Source organism: Podarcis liolepis (assembly GCF_965112155.1).
Source record: "Podarcis liolepis genome assembly, chromosome: 8".
NCBI classification, from domain to species: domain Eukaryota; kingdom Metazoa; phylum Chordata; class Lepidosauria; order Squamata; family Lacertidae; genus Podarcis; species Podarcis liolepis.
In genome coordinates, this window is record NC_139560.1 from 75,924,257 (window position 1) to 75,951,534 (window position 27,278).

At 45.2% G+C, this 27,278-nt stretch overlaps 1 protein-coding gene across 1 annotated transcript in view; it reads right to left on the minus strand.

Annotated features, from left to right (window-relative positions):
* Nucleotides 1-965: 965 nt before the first annotated feature.
* Nucleotides 966-27,278, minus strand: part of BASP1 (brain abundant membrane attached signal protein 1) — an 80,432-nt gene continuing 54,119 nt past the window's right edge. The window contains exon 2 of the mRNA XM_083519707.1: nt 966-2,812. Within this exon, the coding sequence (XP_083375833.1) occupies nt 2,066-2,803 (738 nt within the window). The 5' untranslated portion in view covers nt 2,804-2,812 and the 3' untranslated portion in view covers nt 966-2,065. The remainder of the gene's footprint in view (nt 2,813-27,278) is intronic.

The window sequence follows — 27,278 nt, forward strand, 5'->3', positions numbered from 1 at the left end:
GAATGCTGTCACCTGATTCTTCAAGGGTGTGCTGGAATGAACACACCTCACCAGTTCTGATATGCCTGCACTGGTTATCCGAGTCTAGTAGTAAGTGCTAGTTTAGACCCTTAAAGCCCTACACAGCCTGGGTTCTGGCTATCGGGGAAATGCTTCTCCCTTCAGATATCTTCTAAAGGTTGTATAGTTATTTACCTCCTTGGCTTGGGGAGGTCACATAACTCCATACCCTCCAACATTTCCCTGATGAACATAGGGACGTCCTACCATACCAACATTTCTCTGGTGAAAATAGGGATGTCCTAAGGAAAAGCGGGACATTCCAAGATAAATTCAGAAACCAGGACTGTCTCTGGAAAACGGACATTTGGAGGGTCTGCTACTTGAGCCATTGCCCCTCCATGGGAAACTAGAGGCCTAATTGCCCCCCAAGTAGCTATACTGTGTCTTTGCCTTGCTTTCGTCTCTGTCCTGTGATTGGTTATTGCTTATTTCTGTCACTATAGACATTTCACTTTCCTGTTAGTGGATTATGTCCATTTGACAAAGCACCTAGAATATGTGACTCGCAGAGAACTCCTTGTTCTATCTGCTCTTGCTTTGTTTCATGGCTACATTTCTTTCCCTGCTTCTTTGGCCCCACTGATCCTACCACCAACTTGTCTCCACATCCACCAGCACAGCCTTTCGCAAAACTGACCTCAGCTTGCGACTCTGAATTTACTGTAGCCCTTGGTTTGAAAACGGAGAGATCCAAATCTCTCCACTTTTCCCTCTGCTAGGCTCTGTGGACTCCAATTAACCCCAGCCAGTACAGTCAAATATAAGGGATGATGGCAGAGGGAGCCATCTTTGAAAAGAGTGGGGCTCACATTTAAACTACCATGGACAGCTCCAAATATTTTTCACTACGTTCAAGCAAGGAGAGTTAATCTGAATAAATTTGCAACCACTAACACCTTAAATGTTTTTAAATTATTTAACTTTTATTACTGTTGCACCATTTATACAATTACATATAATTTCAATGCATCCATTGTACATTTTGCTTTTTCGTTTGTTTTTGTTTTGTTTTTTTCCCCAATGAGTGGTGTATTGGTGTCTGTGACACAGAATGGAAGAGAAACTGGAACTGCAATGAACGCAGAATTATTATTATTTTTCATTTTCACTGACCAATAAACAGAACTACAGGTGCACCCAACCACGGACATGCATTAAACTCGTCATGAGAAATCTAGGTAGGCTAAGTAGGATGAGAATGCGTTTTTTTTTTTTGTTTTTTTGTTTTTTTGTTTTGTTTTTTTAACTCCCAAAAATATTTGGAGAGGAAGAAGAATCAAGAGGATTGGCATTGAGAAAAAAATGTGGACAGCTGTGTGAGTTTCGTCTGAAAGCTGCCATTCATCCACTGCATAAAAAAATACAAAATGATAAAGGCTGTAAATTAAAAAAAAAAAAATACAAACCACAGGAAATACTGCTTTCATAAAGATCTGATTGGTGTGGCACTGAGCCCAACTGGGCAGAATCTTCAATTACATCATCACTCCCAAACCCCCCCATTAGAGAAAAAGAAGAAAGGAAAAGATCCAAAGATTGGTGGAGTGCGTTTACGAAGCGGTTCACGTACAAAAAAAAAGAAAGAGGTACTGCATTTTCGGACATCTGGGTTGCCTTATTTGAACTACTGATTGAAATACAGGACTTTGCAAAGTTGGCAGAAAGTATATTAGATATTTCCCCCACAAAAATACTATTTGGATCCCCACCCCAGCCCGTCCTCTGCCAGAACCAGCACCCCACCCCCCTCCCTTTCAACTTGATGGGACAATCTTTTCTTTAAAACTTTGTTTTTTTCCTTTTTTATTTTTCCTGGGCAATACATATTGTTATTTCAGATCTGAAATGAGTTAGTAGAGCTGGGGGGAAAAAGAAAGAGAGAGAGAGAGAAAGAGAGAGAGAGGTAATAATAAAAATACACAGGTTGTTTAAAGTGGTTAATTTGTCGTCGTTGCTGCTGCTGCTGCTGCCGCCGTTTCGTTTCCCAATAGGCTGTCCAAATTTAATCTTTCACTGCTATGGTTTGATCCGAATTAGTTGCCGGGGCTTCAGATGGTTTTGCTTCCTCTGGCGGGGCCGCAGGCTCCGAGGCCTTAGGAGTAGAACTAGGTGCTTCTGTTGTTGCCGGGGTCTCCTTGGAAGAAGGCGCAGCCTCGCTGCTGCTAGGTTTTGAGTCTGAAGCTGGGGCCACTTCACTTTTAGTTTCTTGGGGGGCTGTGGGTACTGCAGGAGCCTCAGTCTTTTTGACTTCCCCTTCCTCCTTGCCCTTGTCATCTACTTTACTAGTAGCTGTGGCTTCTGAAGGCTGGGAAGCTTTTGCATCGCTGCTGGGCTCAGAAGGTTTCGGCGCGTCGCTGCTGGCTGGAGGAGGAGCGGCAGGGCTGGGCTCCTCCGCCTTGGGCGCCTGCTGCTCGTTGTTCTTCGGAGGCTCAGCCTTGGCATCGACGGCAGCCTCAGGCTTCTCCAGCTCAGGTTTCTTGGGCTCTTCCTGGCTCGGGGCAGCCGTCTCTTTCTCCCCTTCTTTCTCTTCCGCCTTCTTGGCCTCCTTGTCTCCCTGCTTATCCTCCTGGTTGTTCTCCTTCACTTCTGCCGTCTCCGTTGTGGTGGCCTGGCTCTGCTCATTCTCCTTCAGAGCCTCGCCTTCCTCCACGGCCGCCCCCTCAGCCTTCTTGTCCTTGTCTTTGGCCTTTTCGTCGTTCACATTGTAGCCCTTCTTCTTCTTGCTCAGTTTGCCTCCCATGTTGGAGCCCTGGGGACAAGGAAAGAGAAAGAGGGTTACCCAGAAAGAAGGCCATCTTGTTTTGAGCCAGGGTCAAAACACAAAACACTCATGAACTGGCTTTTTTCTCACACCAGCATTGGAATTCGTTGCGGAGAAAGGAATGATGAGCAATTTACATCACCGCAGACCACGGGCATAACTGGTACCTACATTCCAAATTTATGTTTGTTTTCTACTGGTCTGACTTTTCATGGCTTTCCTTAAATAAGGTTGTAGTTTGAGGACAGCTGATCATTCTCTCTTGGAGTCCCATCCTGCACCCCACATGACAATGCTATAGTTCCCTGGATTCCTCAGGAGATAGGAAACAATAGTTACACCATTTTAAATCTATAGTACAGTGGTACCTCGGGTTACAAATGCTTCAGGTTACAGACTCCACTAACCCAGAAATAGTACCTCGGGTTAAGAACTTTACTTCAGGATGAGAACAGAAATTGTGTGGCAGTGGCGTGGCGGGAGGCCCCATTAGCTAAAGTGGTACCTCAGGTTAAGAACAGTTTCAGGTTAAGAACGGACCTCCAGAATGAATTAAGCTCTTAACCCGAGGTACCACTGTACACGTACACTCACAGTAAATAAGGAACTTGTTAGAATTAATATTTCACGTGCAATCCAGGCCACCACATTGTAACACTAGTAGGAAACCAATGTTCCCTCCCCAGTTCCCAGAAAGAGCAGTAAGAGGACAATACCCCTCCTTGGGTATTGTCATGGCTGGACTGGGGAGGAACGGTGGGGACCACCCACCCCTTCCCAAGGAGAGGAGGACATTATAGATTTAGAACAGTGGTTTGCAGAAGGCCATAGTTCAGAGGCTGCAGAGGGGAGAAGCTGGGAAATATTGGGAGGGAGAAACAGCACCGGGGAGAAACACCTAACAGACTCAGTATCTCTAGAAAGCATTCCTGATCCCGCTTCTCCTAGGAGCAAGCATGTCCTGAGAATCAACCAGTGCAGGGATGACATAGAATAGGAGAGACTGAGGACTTTACTTGGAGCAATGCCATTATCTACGAGAGACCGCATTTCCTCGTATCTCTTGGTGAGTATTGAATAAACTACTGGTAAGAACTCATTGTTTATCTACTTCTTGGCATCGCACCGTGAGAGGGATAGGATTTCCTGAAGCCTTGACATGTATAAAAGGTAAAGGGACCTCTGACCATTAGGTCCAGTTGTGGCTGACTCTGGGGTTGCGGCGCTCATCTCGCTTTATTGGCCGAGGGAGCCGGCGTACAGCTCAGGGTCATGTGGCCAGCATGACTAAGCTGCTTCTGGCGAACCAGAGCAGCGCACAGAAACACCATTTACCTTCCTGCCAGAGTGGTACCTATTTATCTACTTGCATTTTGACATGCTTTCAGTCTGTTAGGTTGGCAGGAGCTTGACAGGTATAAATGTATACAATGGAGCATACGAAGAAAGCCACTGGTTCATCTAGCTAAGTGCTTCCCAAACTTGGGTCTCCAGTTGTTTTTGGACTACAGTTCCCAACATCCCTAACTAGCTGTGACATACCAAGGATTGCACCCAAAACCTTCTGCATGCAAAGCTTCTGAGCTACAGCCCCTGACCATATGTGCAAACATCATTAAGCAGATGAAACTTGCATAAATATATCCAACCTCCCCACCCTCAATAAATTCCTAACATTTATATCCCACCTTCCTTCCATTATGGAACCCAAGTTAGCAGGTGGGTTGTCACTCACCAGGCACTGACCACACCCAGACTTGCAATACGGTGGCCTCACGTGCCTTCAGACTGTTCCCTGGGACTAATTTCATTATCTACCTTCTCTTTACCTGCCCTCAGAATTCCTACAGATATTCAACCTGAGCAAAACCTGTTGCAAATTTCACTCCAGGCAAATTTTGGCAGAAACCGGAATCCAGAACGCCTTAGAAGACAAAGGTTTGATTAATACAGTGGTACCTCAGGTTACAGACGCTTCAGGTTACAGACTCCGCTAACCCAGAAATAGTACCTCGGGTTAAGAACTTTGCTTCAGGATGAGAACAGAAATTGGGCGGCAGCGGTAGGCTCCATTAGCTAAAGTGGTACCTCAGGTTAAGAACAGTTTCAAGTTAAGAACGGACCTCCAGAACGAATTAAGTTCTTAACCCGAGGTACCACTGTATAGCCTTCTGCTCCTTCATGTAACTCTTCATACCATAGATCAGAACCACCCAAAGTCCCAATTCTGTCTCTAATAAGACTTTGAACAGTAATACCTTGGCATAGGTGGCTAGATTAGAAAGCAAGAAAAATGGGAATCTGCAATAGAAGGCACGCCTCTTCTTCCTTTTTCTATCACTCACAGTTGTGGCTGGGAGACAGGCTCTGCATTAAAAGCTACACATACAAGCCAAGGCATTGCATATAGTATCTGAAGCGAGATGTAGCAGAATATCTCTGCCTCTCAGAACATTTTATTACAGTGGAATCTCGGTTTTCGAATGTAATCTGTTCTGGAAGACAGTTCAGCTTCCAAAATGTTCGAAAACCGAGGATCAATGGGCTGGCTGCAAAGTCAATTGGGGGGGGGGGAGGTGAAAAACGTGCCTCAGAAGTCATTTGACTTCCGAGGCACATTCAAAAATGGAAGCAATTACTTCTGGGTTTTTGGCGTTCGGGTTCTGAATTGTTCAGCTTCCAAGACGCTCGAAAACCAAGGTTCCGCTGTATTGTTATTTTTAAACACTTACATATTTTCCTTACAAATGAAATGGTGGGTAACATTTTTACCCACCATTATTTAACATTTGATAGGGATGTGGGGGGAAATTGCTTTGTAAACCAGACACAGGATCTCTCAGTGGTATCACTATCTCAAATAGTCTCCATCCTATAAAGTAGGCATTCCATAATTCTAAACCTGATATTTCTAGAAAACATAGTCAACCCTTTCATTTAGAAGAGTCTGGTTTGACAAGTCCATGTCCGCATTTGAACATCTGAGGTTTGTAAATCATGATTTCTAGATTCACGCAAGCATCATTCATCCATGGCTACATAAGCCATATATGTTTATGAGCCTGGGACATGTGTCTGACATGTGCAAGGCTGGTTTATACATGGTTATTCTTCGCTGGGCCTCCTATGACACAAGGTGAGGAGCTTGTCGCCCTCACCTGCAGTGAGATTTCTGAGCCCAAGAAGACGTCTTGGATTCACAGCCCTCACTGCGGGTACAATAATCTGTAGCCCTTGATTGAATAGGAGAGAATTTGATGCACTGGTGCTCACTGTGAAATAGTTCATAATAAGTGGTAATTTGGCTCCTCTGAAGTTATGAAGTTAGGGGGAGAGCTTCCAAAAAGGGCTTCCCACATGCCCACAAGAAAGGGCACCCACCACACTTGGGTCAGGAGCGCAGTTACTGGAGTTTAGTAACAATGCAGCCACCCCAATTCTCACAACTTGCCCATGTAGGTCACAGTGCACTTATTATATATAGAAAATGGGAGTTTTCATGCCCATCTAGTCACATTGCACTTCAGAGCAGTTTTGCAAATCAGCAGGAACAAAGATTTTAAACAATAGCGAGAGCTTTATTTGCTTGCAGATAGCCAATCCCCAATTAAGCCTCTATTCGTTTGCCCAGCAATGCTTGGATAAAACAAGTGTGCTTTTGTTTGATGTGCCTCTTCCACTTTTTTTCAAAGTCTTTTGCTTTTGACACGGCCAGCAAAATGCCTGCCATCAGGATGGGGGTGGGGAGAAGAAGGCCAAGTAGATGATGATGATGATTTCATGAGGAGGGAGCACAATATCTGCTCCACACTCACACGACATATTGCTTCCCCCATAGGCTCATGGCCAGTGGAGGTTGGGAGGTTGGCTAGTATCATGAGATATGACCTCAGCAAAGTGCAGCACTTGATTCTTGCCCATAGGAGTGAATAGGAAGCATGCATTCATTTCAACAAGGTAAAGGTAAAGGGACCCCTGACCATTAGGTCCAGTCGTGGCCGACTCTGGTGTTGCAGTGCTCATCTCGCTTTATTGGCCGAGGGAGCCGGCGTACAGCTTCCAGGTCATGTGGCCAACATGACTAAGCCGCTTCTGGTGAACCAGAGCAGTGCATGGAAACACCGTTTACCTTCCCGCTGGAGCGGTACCTATTTATCTACTTGCACTTTGACGTGCTTTCAAAGTGCTAGGTTGGCAGGAACAGGGACCGAGCAACGGGAGCTCACCCCGTGGCAGGGATTCGAACCACCGACCTTCTGATCGGCAAGTCCTAGGCTCTGTGGTTTAACCCACAGTGCCACCTGCGTCCCTTCTACAAGAGGAGGGTTCAAAATAGTCCCGTCACTGACTGTCTCACACCCCAAATCACGTCACCACGACTGAGCATAGGGTATAGCACAATTCAACCATCAATCACAGCACACCCCTCACAGGGAAACCATAAAGTCAGATGATAGGGTATACAGCATGTGTTTCTATTTCTCTGGTTCCATGTTGTGCACACTTGGGGCTCACAAGGAAGAACAGAGGGGAACCAGGGAAAATGGGACTTTCCACAAGCAGCCTAGCCTACACATAGGGGAGCTTAAGCACATATTTAGCTTTTCTCTGCAAAGAACCCAACATCAGACTCCATTCCAACAAGCGGTTGGTGTGTACGGTATATACACAGACCCTCCAAGTCCCTATTTTCCAGGGATAGTCTCAGATTTACAGAAGCTGTCTCGGTTTCTGATCTGATCTCAGAATGTCCCGCTTTTCCTTAGCACGTCCCTATTTTCATCGGAGAAATGTTGGAAGGTGTGGAGTTATGCGACCCCCAAGCCAAGGAGATAAGTGACTAAACAACCCTTAGAAGACATCTGAAGGCAGCCATGTATAGGGAAGGATTTTTTTAAAAAAAATAATTGATGATTTATTACGTTTTTATGTATGTTGACAGCCATCCAGGGTGGATGGGGCAACCCAGTCAGATGGGTGAGGTAGAAATATTATTACTATTTCAAATGGGATAGGGTACCATATGTTGAGATTTCTGCATTGCAGGGGGTTGGAATAGATGTCCCTCAGGGTCCCTTCCAACTCTACAATTCTATTATTCTATTATTATTCCAAGCTGTTCCACCAGCCCAGTGTTCCTTCCCCTGTGTTTCTTGCAAAACTAGGTTTTCCATACAGGCTTCTAGAGACACAAAATATTCAAGGTGTTCCCTGAAGTAGTGAAAGTAAATGAGAGAGATTTCTTAAGTTAAATGTTATGATCCCCAAACAAAAGCTCAACAGATGATTGTAATGCAACAGTAGAGCGATGCTTTCATTATAATGAAATAAAGCATCACAAAATAATGAGCAAGCTTTTAAGTTCTTAGAGCTCTTCTTCAGGTTGGTTGTTTAAGGAAAAATAAAAAGGGCTGCTAGGTGTGATGCAATAGCCTCCATCTTATGGCAACCTGTATCTGTTGCCCCATGGGGCCAATAGAAACTAGGGAGAATTTTCATAGGTGAAAATGATGTGGTCAAAGTGTTGATTTGTTGTGCCTGATTTGTTAGGCATTAAAAAAAAACAAGAGATCCTTTTCATGAATTGTGCCACAAGGCTTCTCATGTACTCTGGTGATGCTGGGTGCAAATATATATATATATATATATATATATATATATATATATATATATATATATATATAGTAAAGGTAAAGGGACCCTTGACCATTAGGTCCAGTTGTGACTGACTCTGGGGTTGCGGCGCTCATCTCACTTTATTGGCCGAGGGAGCCAGCGTACAGCTTCTGGGTCATGTGGCCAGCATGACTAAGCCGCTTCTGGTGAACCAGAGCAGCGCACGGAAATGCCGTTTACCTTCCTGCCAGAGCGGCACCTATTTATCTACTTGCACTTTGATGTGCTTTCAAACTGCTAGGTTGGCAGGAGCAGGACTGAGCAACAGGAGCTCACCCTGTTGCGGGGATTTGAACCGCCGACCTTCTGATCAGCAAGTCCTAGGCTCTGTGGTTTAACCCACAGTGCCATACGTGTCCCCTATCTATCTATCTATCTATCTATCTATCTATCTATCTATCTATCTATCATCTCAGGCACAAAGAAGAAATGGCTGCTTAGCCTTTGTAAACATAAATGGCATCTCTAGCACTAATCAGAATTCATGGATATTTAACGCCAGGGGCGTAGCATGGGGTGGGGAACTGCCAGGGTGATGGCCCCAGCGGAACATATTTCTGGGGGACACTGGCAGGGTGGCGTGAGAAGACAAAAGGGTGCAGCCTTACGGTGCATTCCTAATAATTGCCCAGTGTTTAGGATTTAAGGGAAGGGGGGTATACTAACCCCTGTGCCAGTACAATGTTTATTTATTTGGGGGTGACGCAGGCGGCGCTGTGGTCAAAACCACCAAGAATCTTTGGCCTGCCAATCACAGGGTCAGAAGTTTGAATCCCTGTGAAGGAGTGAGCTCCTGCTGCTCTGTTCCAGCTCCTGCCAACTTAGCAGTTCGAAAGCATACCAGTGCAAGTAGATAAATAGGTACCACTGTTGTGGGAAGGTAAACAGCATTTCTTTGCACTCTGGCACTCGTCACTGTGTCCCCTTGCACTAGAAGCGGTTGAGTCATGCTGGCCACATGACCCTGAAAACCTGTCTATGGATAAATTCTGGTTCCCTCGGCCTGAAATTGGAGAGGATCACTGCAAAGTCAAATTCGACTGGACTTTACCATCCAGGGGTCCTTCACCTTTTACCTTATTTATTAAGAATGTTTAAAATGCACCCTTCACCCGAAGGTCTGAGTTTGGAAAGCACATACATATTAAAACACATTTAACAATGAGAAGCTAAGGCAGAATATTGCAGCACTAGCGTTCTTTATTGGAAAACCACAATGCAGTTAAACCGCAAAGCAGTGGCAGAAAAGACATTCTCATTGCTTCATGAAGTGCACCCCTTCCCAAAGACCTGGACAAAGTCGTGCCTCTTCACCTGCCAACAAATTCAAAGAGATGTTGTGGCAAAATTCACCCCAGAGAGGAGATTATTCCAAAGACCCAGAGCTGTTCTCCCATAGAGCTTGCACCATACAGCTCATTAAGCACAGGGACCCCTGGAAAGACATCAGAACAAATATTGAGGATTGGGGCACTTATATATCAGGAGCATGGGATATAAATGGTCCTGTCTAGGATTTAGGGCCAGAGGCCTAGACAATGGCAAGGGAACAGCCAGGACAGCATCAAATGCAGAAGGTCATGGAAAGCGAAAGTCAACTACCATATTTCATACCCTCCAACGCTTCTCTGATGAAAATAGGGACATCCTATTGCATACCCACCAACATTTCTCCGATGAAAATAGGGACATGCTGCCATAACCCCCAACATTTCTCTGATGAAAACAGAGACATCCTAAGGAAAAATGGGACATTCCGGGATCAAATCGGATCCCGGAATGGGACGTCTTCTGAATTGAGACCGTCCCCTATAAAACAGGGACACTTGAGGGGCGGGGTCTGATATTTGTCTACATCTGGCCAACAGATCAGACAGGCAGTTGAAGGGGTTGTCAGAATGGGAGGGCAGAAATCCACTCTGGTCCCCCAAGGAGCAGGCAAAGCCCACATATGAAGGAGGTTCTCTGAGTGGTGTGCCTATCTGGGCAATATTTCTGACAAGTTGTTCAGAGTGTGAGAAAGGAAGGCTGTACTGTAGAGGAAGCGGCAGCCTCTCCTTGGCACTTACAAGTCACCTCACAAGTCTCACTTAGCAGCTTCAATATGTGATGAAGCCTTCAGATGGGGCAGCTGACCCACCAGCGTCATGGTGCAAAGCGGGGGATTTCTTGGCACTTGTCAGCTCAAGTGACAAGAAGCTGCAGTTCTCATAAGTAGTCAAGTGGCCAAATATAACCGAACAAAAGTCTGATAGGGAAGGGAGGAAATGCCACTACAGGAGAAACAAGAAGTGTCATCTGAACCTCTTGTCAGCAGCCACTGTGTCTGAAACTGGAAAATTATGAAAGTTTCTTCCCCTTGGCAAGAAACCTTGACTCCTTGACTTCCTTTTTTCTTCTTCTCCTCTCTTCCATAGCGGTCTTGTCAGACCACATTGCTCCATATCCTCTTCCACTGTTTCACTAAGCATTACTCCAGCCTCCCTCTCCGTTTCACCCTGTTCACCATTTTCATCTGCTTTCCAAAATAATCAGTTGCTTCTACGCTTGCCCTGAAGACGTCTCAGTTCTCTCAGTTTCTGTTCTTCCTCGCTTATGGCTCCAGTTCTTCAGGAAAACATCATCATTTTGGAGTATCAGCTTCCCTTCTAGTAGTGAGTCTTCCCCTCCCCTCAACGTGGGAAGAATCTTATCTATATCTCTGAAAATTCTCTGGAATGCTACCTTTGCACCCTTTCTGTTCCTGATGCTGCAGTATTCTCTTCTGACCTTAAATCACAAGGTTTGCCTGTGGGTCTGACAATCGGTCCTCCTTTTCTCAGGAGTAAAGAGCTTGATTACACAGCTTGATTTATCTAAGTGGGGACCATAGATTTTTCCGCAGCTACTCTGCCCAACCTTGGTCGCACTTCTGTAGATGTGTCCCCACTGTTTGTGGTACTTCTAGTGTGCTGAGGGAAACTAAGATGCACAATATTGCTCCTCTGCAGTCCATCACTCCCTATAGAAGAGAGGTGAGGCAACTTTTTCAGCTCAAAAGCCACATTCCCTCATGGGAAACCCTTCAGGAGTCAGATGTCTGTCTGTGGAAGTGGCCAGAGGCAAAACTGGTTGCAGCAATGGGTGTGATGCTGACCTTTGTACAACAGACCAAATTCCAGCCATCCAAAAGTCAAGAGGTTTATATACTTCTACTCATATCACTCAATCCTCCATCCAAGTACAGTATGCCTACTTGTGAAACGTGGACCACTTATAAACACCATCTCCAACTCCTTGAAAGATTCCATCAACGGTGTCTCCAAAAATTTTTACACATCACTTGGGAAGACAGGCAAACTAATGCCAGTGTACTGGAAGAAGCAAAGATCGCCAGTGTCAAAGCAATGATTCTTCAACATCAACTTCGTTGGACTGGTCATGTTGTTTGGATGCCTGATTATCATCTTCCAAAGCAACTACTCTATTCCGAACTTAAAAATGGAAAGTGTAATGTTGGTGGTCAACAAAAGAGGTTTAAAGACTCTCTCAGGGCAAATCTCAAAAAAATAATCGTATAAACACCGACAACTGGGAAACACTAGCCTGCAAGCGCTCCAATTGGAGAACAGCCTTTACCAAAGGTGTCATAGGCTTTGAAGACGCTCAAACTCAGGACAAAAGGGAGAAACGTGAAACCCTCACCGTGATCAACTCCCGCCCAGAAACCTATGTCCCTACTGTGGAAGGACGTGTGGATCCAGAATTGGCCTCCACAGTCACTTACAGGCTCACTGTTAAGATTGTGTTCATATAAGACAATCCTCAATCCTCCATCTACTGTAGGTAAAGAAGAGGCATTATTCCAATTCAAACACACACTCCAAGCCAGCCCAAAGCACTCAGGCAAGGCTCAGAGCAGGGCTGGTAAGCGATGTAGACCACATCCGATTCAGCCAGTTCTATTGTGCCTTGTTCTGTGTAGAGCAGCAGTGTTTCTGGAAACTTACCCTGACGGAATTCAAACGTAACAATAAACCATGGTTTGTTGTTCAGGAGACAGGTAGGCGTAAGCTTTAGGTCTTAATGTCCCTTCTTCCTTTTACCCCTTCTTCTACATGGGAAGAGGAGAGATTAGAAGCTTCTGCTTAGTTAGTGGGCAAACCACAGTTTGCCCACAAAGTAGGATTCTAAGTCAAAACTGTGATTTGAGCAAACCATAGTTTGCTACGTTTGGATGCAAGAGCAAACGTAGAAAGTGGAAGCTTCTAATCTCTTTGCCTTACATGCATTTGAGGCGGGCAAAAGAAGCACATGAACCTTAGACTTGTCCTCATGGCAAACCACTGCTTGTCTTTACCTCTGAATTCAGCCTATGCTAATTTCTTTGCATTTGTATTCTAATAGGAAGAAACACCCCCCTCCCCCGTGCATTAGTGTGATAAAATTCATTGCTGAAACTGCAAAGCTGGCCTCTGTACTTCATCCTAACGTTATCCTGGAGGAATTTGACATAAATGGTTCTCTGGGCTGAAGCAGAATCGCTGTGCTTTGCAGAAAACTACTCCAAGCAATAAGACATTTCACAGAACGGTCTGGGCCTTTAACACAGAAAGTTTACAATTGCAGGATGTCCCCAGTGATTTCCTAATGAGATAAGGGTTTGTTTCCCATAACCATCTGGAAACATATGTTGCATTTTATGATCCAGATGATGCATCTAATAAAGTTTGCACCAAGGGATGTTGCCATTTGTGGGGCCACATTTCCCAAGTAAGATGGATATTATTTTTTTTGCCGCAGCAGGATAGCAATGGGAGAAAATGACATATAATTCCCTATAGCAGTATAAAGGGTCAAAAAGTGCAGTGGGGTAACTGCAAGCTTCTCAGTTCCATGAAGAGTCCTAATCAGATAATTACACTACTGGGAAAACACATTTTAACCCTAAAGAGTTCATAAGACTAGGAGTCACGCCACCCATCAATCCATCGTGCTGCTTACCAAAATAAAGCAATTAGGCAGAACTCAGTGCGTCACCCTGAAAGAACATAAATTGGAACTGGGTGTTGAATCCCACATCCTTAGAACCTCTTCCCCTCTCATTCCCCTCATCTCTCTTACAGAGTTGAGTTTCTAGCTCTTAAGCCTATGAAAGTACCCTTGGAAATGTCTAGGCAATGTCTTGGGAAATCTCAGAAATGGGAACAGAGCTATACTAGATGTTTAAGCCCATTGCCCTTCTCCAGGAATTGTACCAATGGTCAGCCATATTGGGCTTATAGATAAACTGACAGATACAAACGCAGATTTTGCTTCATTTGCATATTTTGAAGATTGCAAAAATGGCATCACCATGGCATCCATTTCTGGTTTAGGGTCAGACTATACACAGCTCTTCTATGAGACAGCAGAAGATACAGAGTTGGAGTCTGTCTTCACTCTCTCCTGCTGGAGCATCCCTAGAGTGGAACTCCTCCTAGAGGACATGTTCTCCAGCAGAGAGAAGAAGCAACTTTTGCCAAGGCCCCCTTCCCCAAAAGCAATCTATGGATGGAAGGAGTCATTCCATCCATGGAAGGCTAAGTCTAGATCCAAACCACAAAGTCCTCAAATGCACACTCCTTATGTCAGGCTTATTAGAACATCGTTAACTGCCACCTCCCAGGTGCCATGCATAAAAAGCAACATTAACCCTGAAAGACTGGGAAACGATGGGATGCAAAATCGCCCAGAACAGTAAGGTCATAATATTGCAACAGATGAATTTGGTGGACTAACATTAGGACAAAGCGGCAGCTGCATGGATGTTATTAACCCAGAGATGGAAAGAAGATAAAGTCCCTGCCAGAGAAGAATGGCAGATCAAGTTGATGGACTATGCTGAAATGGCAAAAATGACTGGAAGAATCAGAAATCAGGAGGACCAAAATTTTAATAAGGAATGGGGGGTAATTTATAACTTTTATTAAAGACCATTGCAAACAGTTAAAATTGTTACTAGGATTGGAATATCACTTGTAATTTAATGGTGAATTTTGGATACAGTGGAGAGAGAAAAGATTTGGATTATTATAAAAGATGCAGGAGGAAATGATTAGCAATAGGACCCACAAAGGGGAGGAGGGAAGTCCAAGAGAATCTTGTTTTTATGTTGTGTGTTGGACATGTGACTATAAAATTTTAATCTGAAAAACCAAATAAATAAATTTACTAAAAAACAAACAAACAATAGAACAAAGCAGAGAGAATTAGCCCCAGTCAAGCCATACAGTGGTGATCAGCTATCCAAGCATAACAACAGAACAGCTATCAAACTGGAAACTGCTGCCAGCTTCTGATATTCCTGACAGCTGGCCAAATTGGCTAGGGATGATGGGAGTTGCAGTCCAACAAAATCTTGAGAGTTGCGGGTTCCCCACACCTAGCTAAGCATTTCAAAACAAGCCAGGATATTAAGTCAACTTCAAATGATGGCATCTATTAAAATATTCACAACAGGTTATAACAGTATTTGTTTTTTTCCAAAATGGGCTCAGATCAGAACAAAAACAACAAATATAGAAAGCAACAACAGATAGGATACAGTGGTAAGCAGCCCAAATTATACATACTGTACATATATAGGATTGTAGAAAGGAATGAATGAACACTCTTTCCCAGAGTGCAGCCCATTCCCAGTGCACCAGCCCATGTGGAAACAACCTACTCAGAAGTTGCTCCCTGCACCAGTGCTGATGTTCCCAGAAATTGGGGCAAACTGGGAGAAGACATCCTAGGGAGCACTCTGTCATCATGCCCTGTGGCTTGTAGCTGCACAGGATGTGAAGTGAGGTGCTGGGCTGGTTTTTGAAGGAGCACTCTCCTTCCCTTGTACAGTGGTACCTCTGGTTACGTACTTAATTCATTCCAGAGGTCCATTCTTAACCTGAAACTTTTCTTAACCTGAAGCACCACTTTAGCTAATGGGGCCTCCCGCTGTTGCCACGCCCCCACCATGGGATTTCTTTTCTCATCCTGAAGCAAAGCTCTTAACCCGAGGTTCTATTTCTGGGTTAGTGGAGTCTGTAACCTGAAGCGTATGTAATCCGAGGTACCACTGTAGTTCCCAAGATTCTATAGTCTGGCTGACATTCATCACCCCAGGCTAGAGCGAAAAGTCTACAAACTCAATGTTTGTTTCAACTTTGAACTCAGGCTATGGTCATTCTCCCCTTGTGCGCTCGAGACCTTTCCCACCAAATAGAGAGAGATCTGGTGCGTGAGTGAAGCTTGACATTACATGGAAAATATGAAAATATTGGTACTAACCGGGAGCTATAAATAGAGGAATGGGGAAATAATACTGGTTCAACAGGACAAAGATGAGCCAAAGTTAAGTCCCCATCCATTTCGCTGGAAAAGCTAATCACGTGTTTAAAACTGATGTTCCACTGGTATCAAAAGGGACTTTTAAATGGATTTACTTTGGCTGGCTCATGTCCAGTGTTTGGAAACGAGGCATCAACAATCCCCCAGCAATCCCTATCACTGCTTTGCTTGGAATTTCAAGTCCAAATTCTGAAAATGGATATCCAGCTGTGCTTTAAGAATGTTTATATGCCCGCAGAAGTAAATACTATTTAAAAGGCGCTTGTTTACAGGGAACATTTGAATAGGAGTGGTGGAGCAGGAGGAAGTTCAAACCAGCTTAAAGCATCCCAAGCTAGCACAACATAACACGAGGTAGGAAATAGGGTGCTGAAGCTCTACTGTAAACAGTAATGTTTCAGCTACATTGGCCCGTCTCTTTTCCTCATGTGGGTCTCTTCTTAAGGCCACCCCATGCTTGTTCTGAGAGGAGAGTTTACTTTGAAACTCAAAAAAGTTTCAACTTCACAGTCTGAATTACTAGATTCTCACCAGTTCAAAGCCACGTTGCTGTAAACAGGCCATGCAAGATTTAGTTTTGTTTGAAGCTGAGTTCCCATCTCGGTTTCAAAACAACAGATTCTTTCTGCGGCTTTAAGCAAGGTTGGTAGTTTCCATGCATTTCTTCCCACAGTCTTAAAAAAAACCAACACCCCCCCCTTTTTTTTTTTAGTCCATTCTACTGGGGGTCTCTGTACTGATCAATGAATTCCAGAGTGATAGATAAATAGAAAAACACACACACACATATGAACACACAGCATAGGGCCACCTTCACCTTCTTATATGGAAAACTAAGAGCACACCGTTGACAATTTGGTTAGAACAAAAAGGGGCAGGAGGAAAGGAATGGCAGGTTAGTAACTATCTGTTGCAGTTGTGCCCCATTACTTATTACCTTCCCAAACTTGCTATTGTCTTTTCACAAGCAACCAGGCAATTCAGTCTTCATTCCTTCATTTGTTACATTTTTTATCTCCAGTCTCTTCCTGCAAGGAGTTTAGGGCGGCATATATGGACGTTCCCATTCTCATACCAGCCTCATAGGTAAAAGGTGAAGGACCCCTGAACGGTTAAGTCCAGTCAAAGGTGACTATGGGGTTGTGGCGCTCATCTCTCTTTCAGACTGAGGGAGCCAGCGTTTGTCTGCAGACAGCTTTCTGGGTCATGCAGCTAGCCTGACTAAACCGCTTCTGGCGCAACGGAACACCGACACCAGAGCAGCACACGGAAGTGTTGTTTACCTTCCCACCACAGTGGTACCTATTTATCTGCTTGCACTTTTTGGCGTGCTTTTGAACAGCTAGGTGGACAGGAGCTGGGACCGAGCAATGGGAGCTCACCCCATTGTGGGGATTTGAACCGCTGACCTTCTGATCGGCAAGCCCAAGAGGCTCAGTGGTTTAGACCACAGCGCCACCGGTGTCTAGGCAGAGAAAATGTCACCCAGAGAACTTCAGGGCTGAGTAGGGACAGCAACGCTGTTCTCTTCTGTCCTAGTCCAGCATTCTAACCATTACACTACAGCAACTCTGTGTGACATCCGGGTATAGGCCGGTATATAAATGATGATGATGATGATGATGATGCACAGAGGCAAGGATGTATCCAGGGCTGGCCCGAAACATTTGGCACCTGAGGTGAACCCCAAAATGGCTCTCCCCTCCCTGCCAGGGAAGAAGAGGTGAGGGAAGATCAACAACAGGAACAAGGGTGGAGGAAAGATTGACATCAAGATTTGCTGCCCCGGTGGATCCTGCCACCTGAGGCAGTCACCTCACCTTGCCTCATGGGTGAGAGTCAGCCCTGGATGTACCCTTCGCTACATGCCATAGAGACCACAACCAAGATTTTCAACAGCAGCATTAGCTGCTGGCTGTTGCACTGCAGAGTTGCGACATTTTTGTTGCAGCAGGGCTTACGTGCCTTCCCAGAGTGCGTGGCGTGCATGTCATGTGATAGCCATGACATTACTCAGCATGGTGATGGTCATGCCACCTCTGCATGAACAAAGATGTTGGCGACCCCATTTGCCTTCCGTGCTGTCAGAACTGACCCGATGCTGCTCAGCCAATGGGACCACTTAACTGTATCTCTGCTCTGCTGATTGGATGGCTGATGGCCCCTCCCACACTCGTTCACTTTGGTTATCTTCATGATGAGGAACACACAAAGCTCAGGATCTGTATTTGGGATGGGAAGCCTCCGTTTTTTAGCACAGGGGTCGAATTCCCGTTCCCTTGGATTGTTTTGGTTCTTATTTTTATTTTGTATTTTGTTTTTCAATATTGTGATTTTATGTTGTAACTGCCTTGAGCACAGACAGACAGACAGACAGACAGACATAAATATTCTCAGCAATCTTTTGGGAAGGGGGCACATACTAGAAGTGGATGGGGCTAAAGCATAGCTGTCAACTTTTCCCTTTCTTGCGAGGAATCCTATTCGGAATAAGGGAATTTCCCTTAAAAAAAGGGAAACGTTGACAGCTATGGGCTAAAGGCAAAAGTGAGTGGATACATTAATGCACATTTTACCTTTGCACAGCAGGCTAGTTTTTACACACACACACACACACACACACACACACACACACACACTCTTATTGGAGTTCAAGGAAAGCATGCAGGAGGATCAGTAAGAGTGTGTGCTTACTGTGGAAGGACATGTCGATCCAGAATTGGCCTCCAGAGTCACTTACGGACTCACTATTAAAACCGTGTTTGTGGAAGTCAATCTTACTCAGCTATGAGGGAGCGGCAAAGAAGAAGAAGAATCCAGAATTGGTGGTGCCATCACCCAGAAGTGTAGACTGGGCTTCTCCATCCAATTGGAAAGCTGGGACTGGAACCAATCAGGGTGTCAGAACAGAGGAAGAGGAGATGCCTTTACTGCCTCATAACCTTCCTGTGCTGGCTTGAAGCACTGATACCTCTGTCCCAAAAAGATCAGGGTTAACTGTGGGCTGTTAATTGGGACCTCCTCCTTCCCTGCTAACAGCAGATCTTAAAAAAGGGGAGAGAATTTCACTAAACCTAGGACTGCAGAAGTGTATTCTCTAAATTCCATTCCACTGTTGATTGGGCAAGTGTCTCAGAAATGCAGCAAACACCCCAAAAATGCTCCAAATCATGCAAGCCCAGCAATTCCTTCCAATACTTTTTGCCCCTAATGGCTAAAAAACGATTGGAAGGATCAGGAATCAAGAAGACCAAAATTTCAACAAAGAATGGGGGAAACTTAGAGTCTATCTTTGAGATCACTGTAAGCAGATGAAAACATTTAGCAGGATTGCAACAGCATTTGTAATGTAGCAAGTACTATGGAGTTATATAAAACATGGAATATTGAAAAAGATGCAGTAGGAAAGGTGTAATAACAGGACCCACGGAGGGGAAGGTGGGAAGTCAAGAGATTCGGAAGAATATTTTAACAGTTGAGCATGGTTGTATTGTTATAATTTAATATTTGTAAAATCAAATAAAACATATTTTAATAATAATAATACTTTTTGCGCCCATCTTGCAGTGGACTATGGAATACTGGTCAGTGTCAGAGATATTTTATGGTGGGATTGTTTATTGCCTGGCTGTTCCAGTATGACAAACACCAGGGTCAGATAAGCTCTGATTAGAAGAGCATGTTTATACTTGTTATAACAGCGCCCAGATAAGAGTGTTAGAACAGAGTAATGGATCCCAAGAGTCAAGGGTTGAGGAGAAAAATCAGCATAGCTTTACACTTAAAGAAGCTCAGAGTGAATCACCCACCACCTGGCTACCTGCCTATTGTCAAAGCTAGGCTTATCATCTGTCTCCGACTGATGTTTATCTTGTAGCTCACATAATGTGAGAAGGGATACTGGCACCTTGAGATCAAAGCGCCCCCAGGGCAAACCCAATGATAAAAGAGCTGTACGGTCCTGAAATCAGAGTCATTGCATTCACAAATTACTCTCTCAGACTGATGGGCCACTTTGATGAAGGAATAGTGGGCTTGGCGCAAACTCGCTTTCCAAACTCAGCAGAGTGGTCTGGACATTCCTCAGCGAATGAACCACCAAGGGAAGATAAATTTTCAGATGTGCTGGAAGATAAGCCACTGTGACTAATGATTGCCTGAGCAACAGACTAATGGCTTCATCTGAAAACCGGGTCCACTCTTACCCTCGGATCACATTTCATTTCAGCTTTTCCTTCGCCCTGAAATAATCTTTGCATGTATCCCATACTCATCCATTCCTCCTTAGAACTGCACGGTCCTTTGAAGTACTTCAGGGTCCAGGGTTCCCTGGCAAGAGAGAATGACTCCTAAAACCACCCATATTCTGCATGTAGATAGATTCTTTTTTTGTGATAGGAAGTAAGGAAGCAGAGCTCACACAGAGATGGAATTATGGGATGTGGAGCATTGTTGCTTCTCGCCTGACTATTGTTTAAAAAGGTAAAAGGTAAAAGACCCCTGGATGGTTAAGTCCAGTCAAAGGCGACTATGGGGTTGTGGCGCTCATTTCGCTTTCAGGCCAAGGGAGTTGGCATTTGTCCACAGACATCTTTCCAAGTCGTGTGGCCAGCATGACTAAACCGCTTCTGGCGCAACGGAACACCGTGACGGAAAGCAGAGCACACGGAAATGTCATTTACCTTCCCGCCACAGTGGTACCTATTTATCTACTTGCACTGGCGTGCTTTAGAACTGCAAGGTTGGCAGGAGCTGGGGCAGAACAATGGGAGCTCACTCCATCACGGGGATTTGAACCGCCGACCTTCTGATCGGCAAGCCCAAGAGGCTCAGTGGTTTAGAGCACAGCGCCACCCATGTACCTACACTTGACTATTGAGCAGCAGGTGGCATGATAAGTTGCTGGTCCAGGCACAGTCTGAGATTTGCTGCGCCTGTTCTTAAGTTTTCATAGAAAAAGTTATGGAGGACAAAAGCGTTGGTGGCTAAGTTCAGGTTGGTTATATGCTACCTAGAGAATCATAGGCTGCGGGGAACATCAGTGGGAGCTTCATGCCTTACTTGTGACCTTCCCACAAGCATCCAACTGGCTGTTGGATCTCATTTTATGTTATTATTTTCTTAAGAAAGCAAGTTGCACCAACAGCCATGCCAGTGCAAATGAGTCAAACCTGGCAGCTAAAATCATGCTTTTTAAAATTTGTATTTTTATTAAATATCTTGAATTACAAAAGTACATACTGTAGAGTGTCTCAGTTTTCTGTTCATAGAATCTTTTCTACAGATCAGCTATCTCCAATGTGAGACACTAATGTTATAGATAAAGGTTGGGAAAGAAGAGAGAGAGAGAGAGAGAGAGAGAGAGAAGAGAGAGAGAGAAGATTAGGATAGTTAAACTTTCATTTTTTTTACATAGTGATGTGCAAGGTTTTTGTGCCAACATCATGTGCCTAGGTTCTCTTCCTATTCACTTATTAGTTTTCATTGGTGGTGAGAGAAGTGACCTTTTCATTTCTGAGTAAAAATCTTCACAAACACACGAAAAGATGCCAAATAGCCATACCTATATCATGCTCTCCAACAATTCTCTAAGGAAAATAGGGACATCTTATTCAATAAGAATAAGAAGAATTTTATACTTCACCCATCTGACAGGGTTGCCACTCTGGGCGGCTTCCAACATATAAAAAAACACAATGAAACATTAAACTTTTTTTTAAAAAAATTCCCTATACAGAGCTGCCTTCAGCTGGCTCAGGTACCTCCATACCCTCCAACATTTCTCCGATGAAAATAGGGACATCCTACCTTTCCTTCCAACATTTCTCCAATGAAAATAGAGGCATCATAAGGAAAAGTGGGACATTCTAGGATCAAATCAGAAATCGGGACAGCTTCTGTAAAGCTGGAATAACTGGGAGGGTCTGCGATATTCGGAAAACTAAGTGTTTTTTAAACCAACAGAGCTGGGGTTTTTAAATAGTAACTATTCTGGCAGTATTACAAACTGTCTGGCCTTGCTGAAGAGGTCTGGTTATGCAATGCCCTTTCAGCTAGGCAGCACACTATTTGAACAAGGTGTTGGAAACTTTCATCTAGTTAAGAGCTATCACTCTGTGTTGCTCTTTGAGACCAGCAAAGCTGCAAAAGGCTTTCATTTACACAACATGGTGTTATCACCAGCCTTGCAGAGATGGTGTTGTGACTAGCTACACCAAAGTACATGTTTGAAATTGGAGGCACCGACTTATACCAGCCACACAGAAACCAAAATATTTCCCTTTAAGACCATAACGTCTCAAAGGCTACAATTCAGAGTAATGTAAAAGTAATTAAGCTTCGCGGAATCACAGGACTTACAAACAAGAGTTAAGCACATAAATCTCGTGTATTTATTTTGGACCCCAGCTCAGTTCTTTCCTGTATTGCAACTCCAAAGGGACAGTACACACATGGTGAACATCTCAGTATAACACCCATTGCATCTAAATGCAAATAACAGCACAGTCCTATGCATGTCTGCTCAGACATAAATTCTATTGCGTTGGAGAGGACTTACTCCAAGGTTAGTGTGTACAGCAGATTTAGCAGCCTTCCAGGTGTTTTGTACCACAACTCCCATCAGCTGCTGGCTGGTATGTTACATGTGAATTGAACCTCAGCCTAGTCTACTGGAGACTGCTCAGAAGCCCCACCTAAGCCTCTTTGGGCTTCTAAAAGAAACTGAATATAATGAGCAAAGAACCTGGGGAGGAGCAGAGCAGAATTTGCCCCGCATACTCGTTTGCTGCTTACTTTTGGAACAGGCTTGTCCCTTTATTCTGTGGGAAATTTCATGGTCATAAAATGGCCCTCTGGGCTGTTCTATCTGGCCCCAAGCCATGTTCCCTCCCCCATTTTGCTTGCTGGAATGTGCCCTGGAACGTTGATAATGACTCTATCTTGTCTGGGTGGATTATAGAGAGGGATGTTTGAGGGTGTGCAGAAACTGGCCTGCTATACAAAGGTAAAATTTGCATTCATTGCACTGCCCACTTTTGCCTCGGGCCCTATCCACCGCCTCTCTTGTGGGCCAGAAGCTTCCCACCCTTTGTTTAGTAGGAACAGAGAGAGTGAAAACTGTGTTTAATAAAAGTCCTTTCTGTCCATTTCCAGTCTCTGCCTGCATTGCCAGATTATTGAACAGCCACTGCACCTGGTGCGATGATAGCACTGTCTATAATAGAAGCCTACAATATCCTCTTTGTGGAAATGTGCTAGGGTGGAAATAAGCTATTTGTCAACTTTTTTACCCCATGCCCTGTTGGTAGGATTTCAGACACTTTAGGTCTCCATTGTGAACCTGGGTATTGTCCATTCATGCTGAGTTTTTGTGTACACAGGAAGCTCGCAACGCTTCCAGATTTCTGTTGCATTTCATTTTCAGTCGTGCATGTTCTCCGATGACAACTTATCCCCCCTTTCCCCCCTTCTGGATTGTGGTTGAAACCATTGCCTACTGCTTAAACCCACAAAAGAAAAGAGCAAGTTCCTCACAGGGCAAAAGAACCAAGCCAGAGTCCCCTGCTTGCACTGAAGGCAGCGACACAGAAGATCAAATTCCTCTATTCTGTTCTGCTTTCCCACACATTAGATTAAGGTTCATAGTCATCCATGGGCTTAAAACATTTCGGGCATGAGGTATTGAATATCAAGCTTATTAAGCGGCTTAAAAACACACCTGGGCAGGAGAAGATGACTTGTGTGTCAAAAGAAGACCGTTAAATTATATAATATCTTCTACGATGGTTGCAATAATCAGTGGGACAGGTGGTCTGTGGGTGACAGCAACAACCCAGTCATGTACATGACGTGCTGGCAACCACATAGCACCAGGCTGAAGCAGAGTACTTCCCTTTCCCTTCCAGTCTAAACAAGGCCGGTTTCACAACCCATTTCTGAAGCTCATATGATGCTGTGTGCCTTTTCACCACCTCTCGAGTTTCTACATCTCAGAATCGTCTTTTGACCAGCTCGTTTGGGCAATGAACTGCTCCTGTCAGTAAGTGGTTTATGTGGTGCATGTGAAAAGAATGCACTCACGGAAGTGTCAAGAACACATTGTACCGAGGCAGTGGGAGAAGCCATTCAACAAAGGCTGCTGCCAGAACGCCAGCAAGTATCCTTGCCTAATGCTATGCAGGCCACTACCCAGTGCAAAAAGACTACAGTGGTGCCTCACAAGACGAAATTAATCCGTTCCGCGAGTCTTTTCGTCTAGCGGTTTTTTCATCTTGCGAAGCAACCCTATTAGCGGATTAGCGCTATTAGCGGTTTAGCGGCTATTAAAGGCTTAGCGGCTATTAAAGGCTTAGCGGATTAGCGGCTAAAAGGCTATTAGCGGCTTAGAAAAAGGGGGGAGCGGGGAAAAATCGGAACACTCGCAAGACGTTTTCGTCTTGCAAAGCAAGCCCATAGGGGAAATCGTCTTGCGAAGCAGCTCAAAAACGGAAAACCCTTTCGTCTAGCGGGTTTTCCGTCTTGCGAGGCATTCGTCTTGTGGGGCACCACTGTACTTACAAAAGCAGAGGAGAAGAAGAAGAAGAGTTTGGATTTGATATCATGCCTTTCATTCCCTTTAAGGAGTCTCAAAGCGGCTAACATTCTCCTTTCCCTTCCTCCCCCACAACAAACACTCTGTGAGGTGAGTAGGGCTGAGAGACTTCAGAGAAGCGTGACTAGCCCAAGGTCACCCAGCAGCTGCATGTGGAGGAGCGGAGACGCGAACCCGGTTCCCCAGATTACGAGACTACAGCTCTTAACCAGTACACCACACTAGCTCTCAGTATGGTTGTCTGTGCATGTGCGCATGTGTGTGCAAATGAGCTGCAGGAAAGCGATGCATAAATCAACAAAGGATTGTGGTTAACAGTTATGCTAGCCATAGGGTATATCTAAATCAGGGAGAAGGGAAGGAATGCCCTGACTTGGAAAGCTGAAGTTTAGTTTTTGAAGGTGCAAGATCAGTATTACCGTATTTTTCGCACCATTGGACGCACCGGACAATAGGACGCACTTTGTTTTAGAGGGGGGAGAACAAGGGGGAAAAAATCTCCCCCTCTCTGCCCAGCGCCCCTTCAGTGAAGCGGCAGGAGGCGCTGCACAGAGAGGGGAAGAACTTTCCCCCTCTTGTTTTCCTGCTCTAAAACAAGGTGTCGTTTAAGGTGCGTTCAGGCGGCTACCTTGGAAGCCTGGAGAGCGAGAGGGGTCGGTGTGCACTGACCCCTCTCGCTCTCCAGGCTTCAGGTTCCTTTCGACCTGCTCTTTGGGGCTGGGGGGGGAAGCCCACCACCAGCCCCAAAGAGCAGGTCAGGGAGCAGCGGAAAGGCGCAGCGGAGAGGCTCCTGCCATAGCCACGCATCACCTCTCCAGCCAGGAGAGGGTCGCGGGGGTTGCTTTAGCCCCGCGAGCGCTCTCCCGGCTGGAGAGGTGACGCATGGCTATGGCAGGAGCCTCTAAAGCTGCGTGTCACCTCCCCAGCTGGGAGAGCGCGCACGGGGCTAAAGCAGCCTCCCGCGAGCGCTCTCCCAGCTGGAGAGGTGACACGCAGCTATGGCAGGAGCCTCTATAGCAGCGCGTCACCTCCCCAGCCGGGAGAGCGCGCGCGGGGCTAAAGCAGCCTCCCGCGACCCTCTCCCAGCTGGAGAGGTGACACGCAGCTATGGCAGGAGCCTCTATAGCAGCACGTCACCTCCCCAGCCGGGAGAGCGCGCGCGGGGCTAAAGCAGCCTCCCGCGACCCTCTCCCAGCTGGAGAGGTGACACGCAGCTATGGCAGGAGCCTCTATAGCAGCGCGTCACCTCCCCAGCCGGGAGAGCGCGCGCGGGGCTAAAGCAGCCTCCCGCGACCCTCTCCCAGCTGGAGAGGTGACACGCAGCTATGGCAGGAGATTGCCGTATTAAGTTTAATGGTCACGTGGTGACATAAAACCAATGGGAAAGAACAAGTATCAGGCGATGGTCAAATCAGGCACACACTTCCAAGAAAAACTCACATGCATTTCCTCCTTATGTTTGTTGCAATGGTGTAACTCAAGAGAATTATTATACACTCCCTGGATAGAATGTCAGAGCGACCTAAAGGAACCTGGGTATCCATTCCCATTCATGTGAATAGAAATTGGACATTATTCCTCTCCTATGTGATTCTTTTTCAACAGCGAAAAAAGCTCAGCCATAAAATTAAACGCATAGCTTTCAGACTGGGAAGTTAATTTATCAGACACAGCTCAGTCGCTCTAGAATTCAGCACAAAATAGATTTCTGTTTTCAGGTCACTTGAACCTCATTTGGTCTTCTTTTTCTTTCTGCTTAGCTTTCAACTGGCATTTATCAGCAGCTCATGAATCACAAATATGCAAAAATGTGAATACTAACTAGAGGGGATTTGTTATTTTCCGTCTTTCATTGGTTCCGGTTCTTTCGGTGTGTTAAGATATCACCACAATGTAACCTGATGTGCCGGAAGAACAAATTCCATGGACTCTGTGTGTGGAAGGGACACTTTCCATTCTCATGAACACATCTATAGAGATTTGAGAAGCTCAATTCAAATTCCATATGCGGTGTGGTTAACCACAATGCTACACATAACCAGGATCAATTCAGGCAGTCATTGTCATAAAATGATTCTCTTTTTCAGTTAAGTTCAAAATGGAGTCCATATGAAACTAGATAATTTGAAGGACCCACCATACATATATTCAGATCAGCAACCCGAATTACACCAGTGCGGTGTAATGGTTAAAGCAGGGGTCATCAACCTGCAGCCCCAAGTGGCCCATGGGGGTCGTTTAAATGGCCCACGAGCCGCCCCCGAACCTAGCCACCCGCTTGGCGAGTCCCCCCGCCCTGTACTAAACCGGCACAGCACAGAGCGGGGACTCGCTTCCGCAGCACCGGAAATCACATCTGTGTGGATGCAGATGCCGGAAATCACATCTGTGCAGACGCGATCCAGCCCATGGAGCGATCTCCACGGGCCCAGCAAGGTTAACCTTGCTGACCCCTGGGTTAATATGTTGGATCAGGTCCTAGGAGAACAGGGTTTGAATCCCCACTGTGTGACCTTGTGCCAGTCACCATCTCTTAGCCTAACCTACCTCACAGGGTTTCAGTGGGGATGAAATGGGGTAGAGGAGAACCGTATTAACCACCTTGAGCTCCTTGGAAGATAAAGGTGTCATATAAACATAGCAAATATATATAAATAACCTGAGCTAAAAATTGAGTCTGCTGAACACCTTCAGGCCTGAGATATGCCCAGTTCACTAGACTAGGATTACGCTGGATCGACAGGATGTAGCAAAATGCGGAAATCACGTGCAACGAATGCTTAGGAGTCACCCAATCACATTAGAAAAAGTGCTCAGAGAAAGTGCATGGAGTAA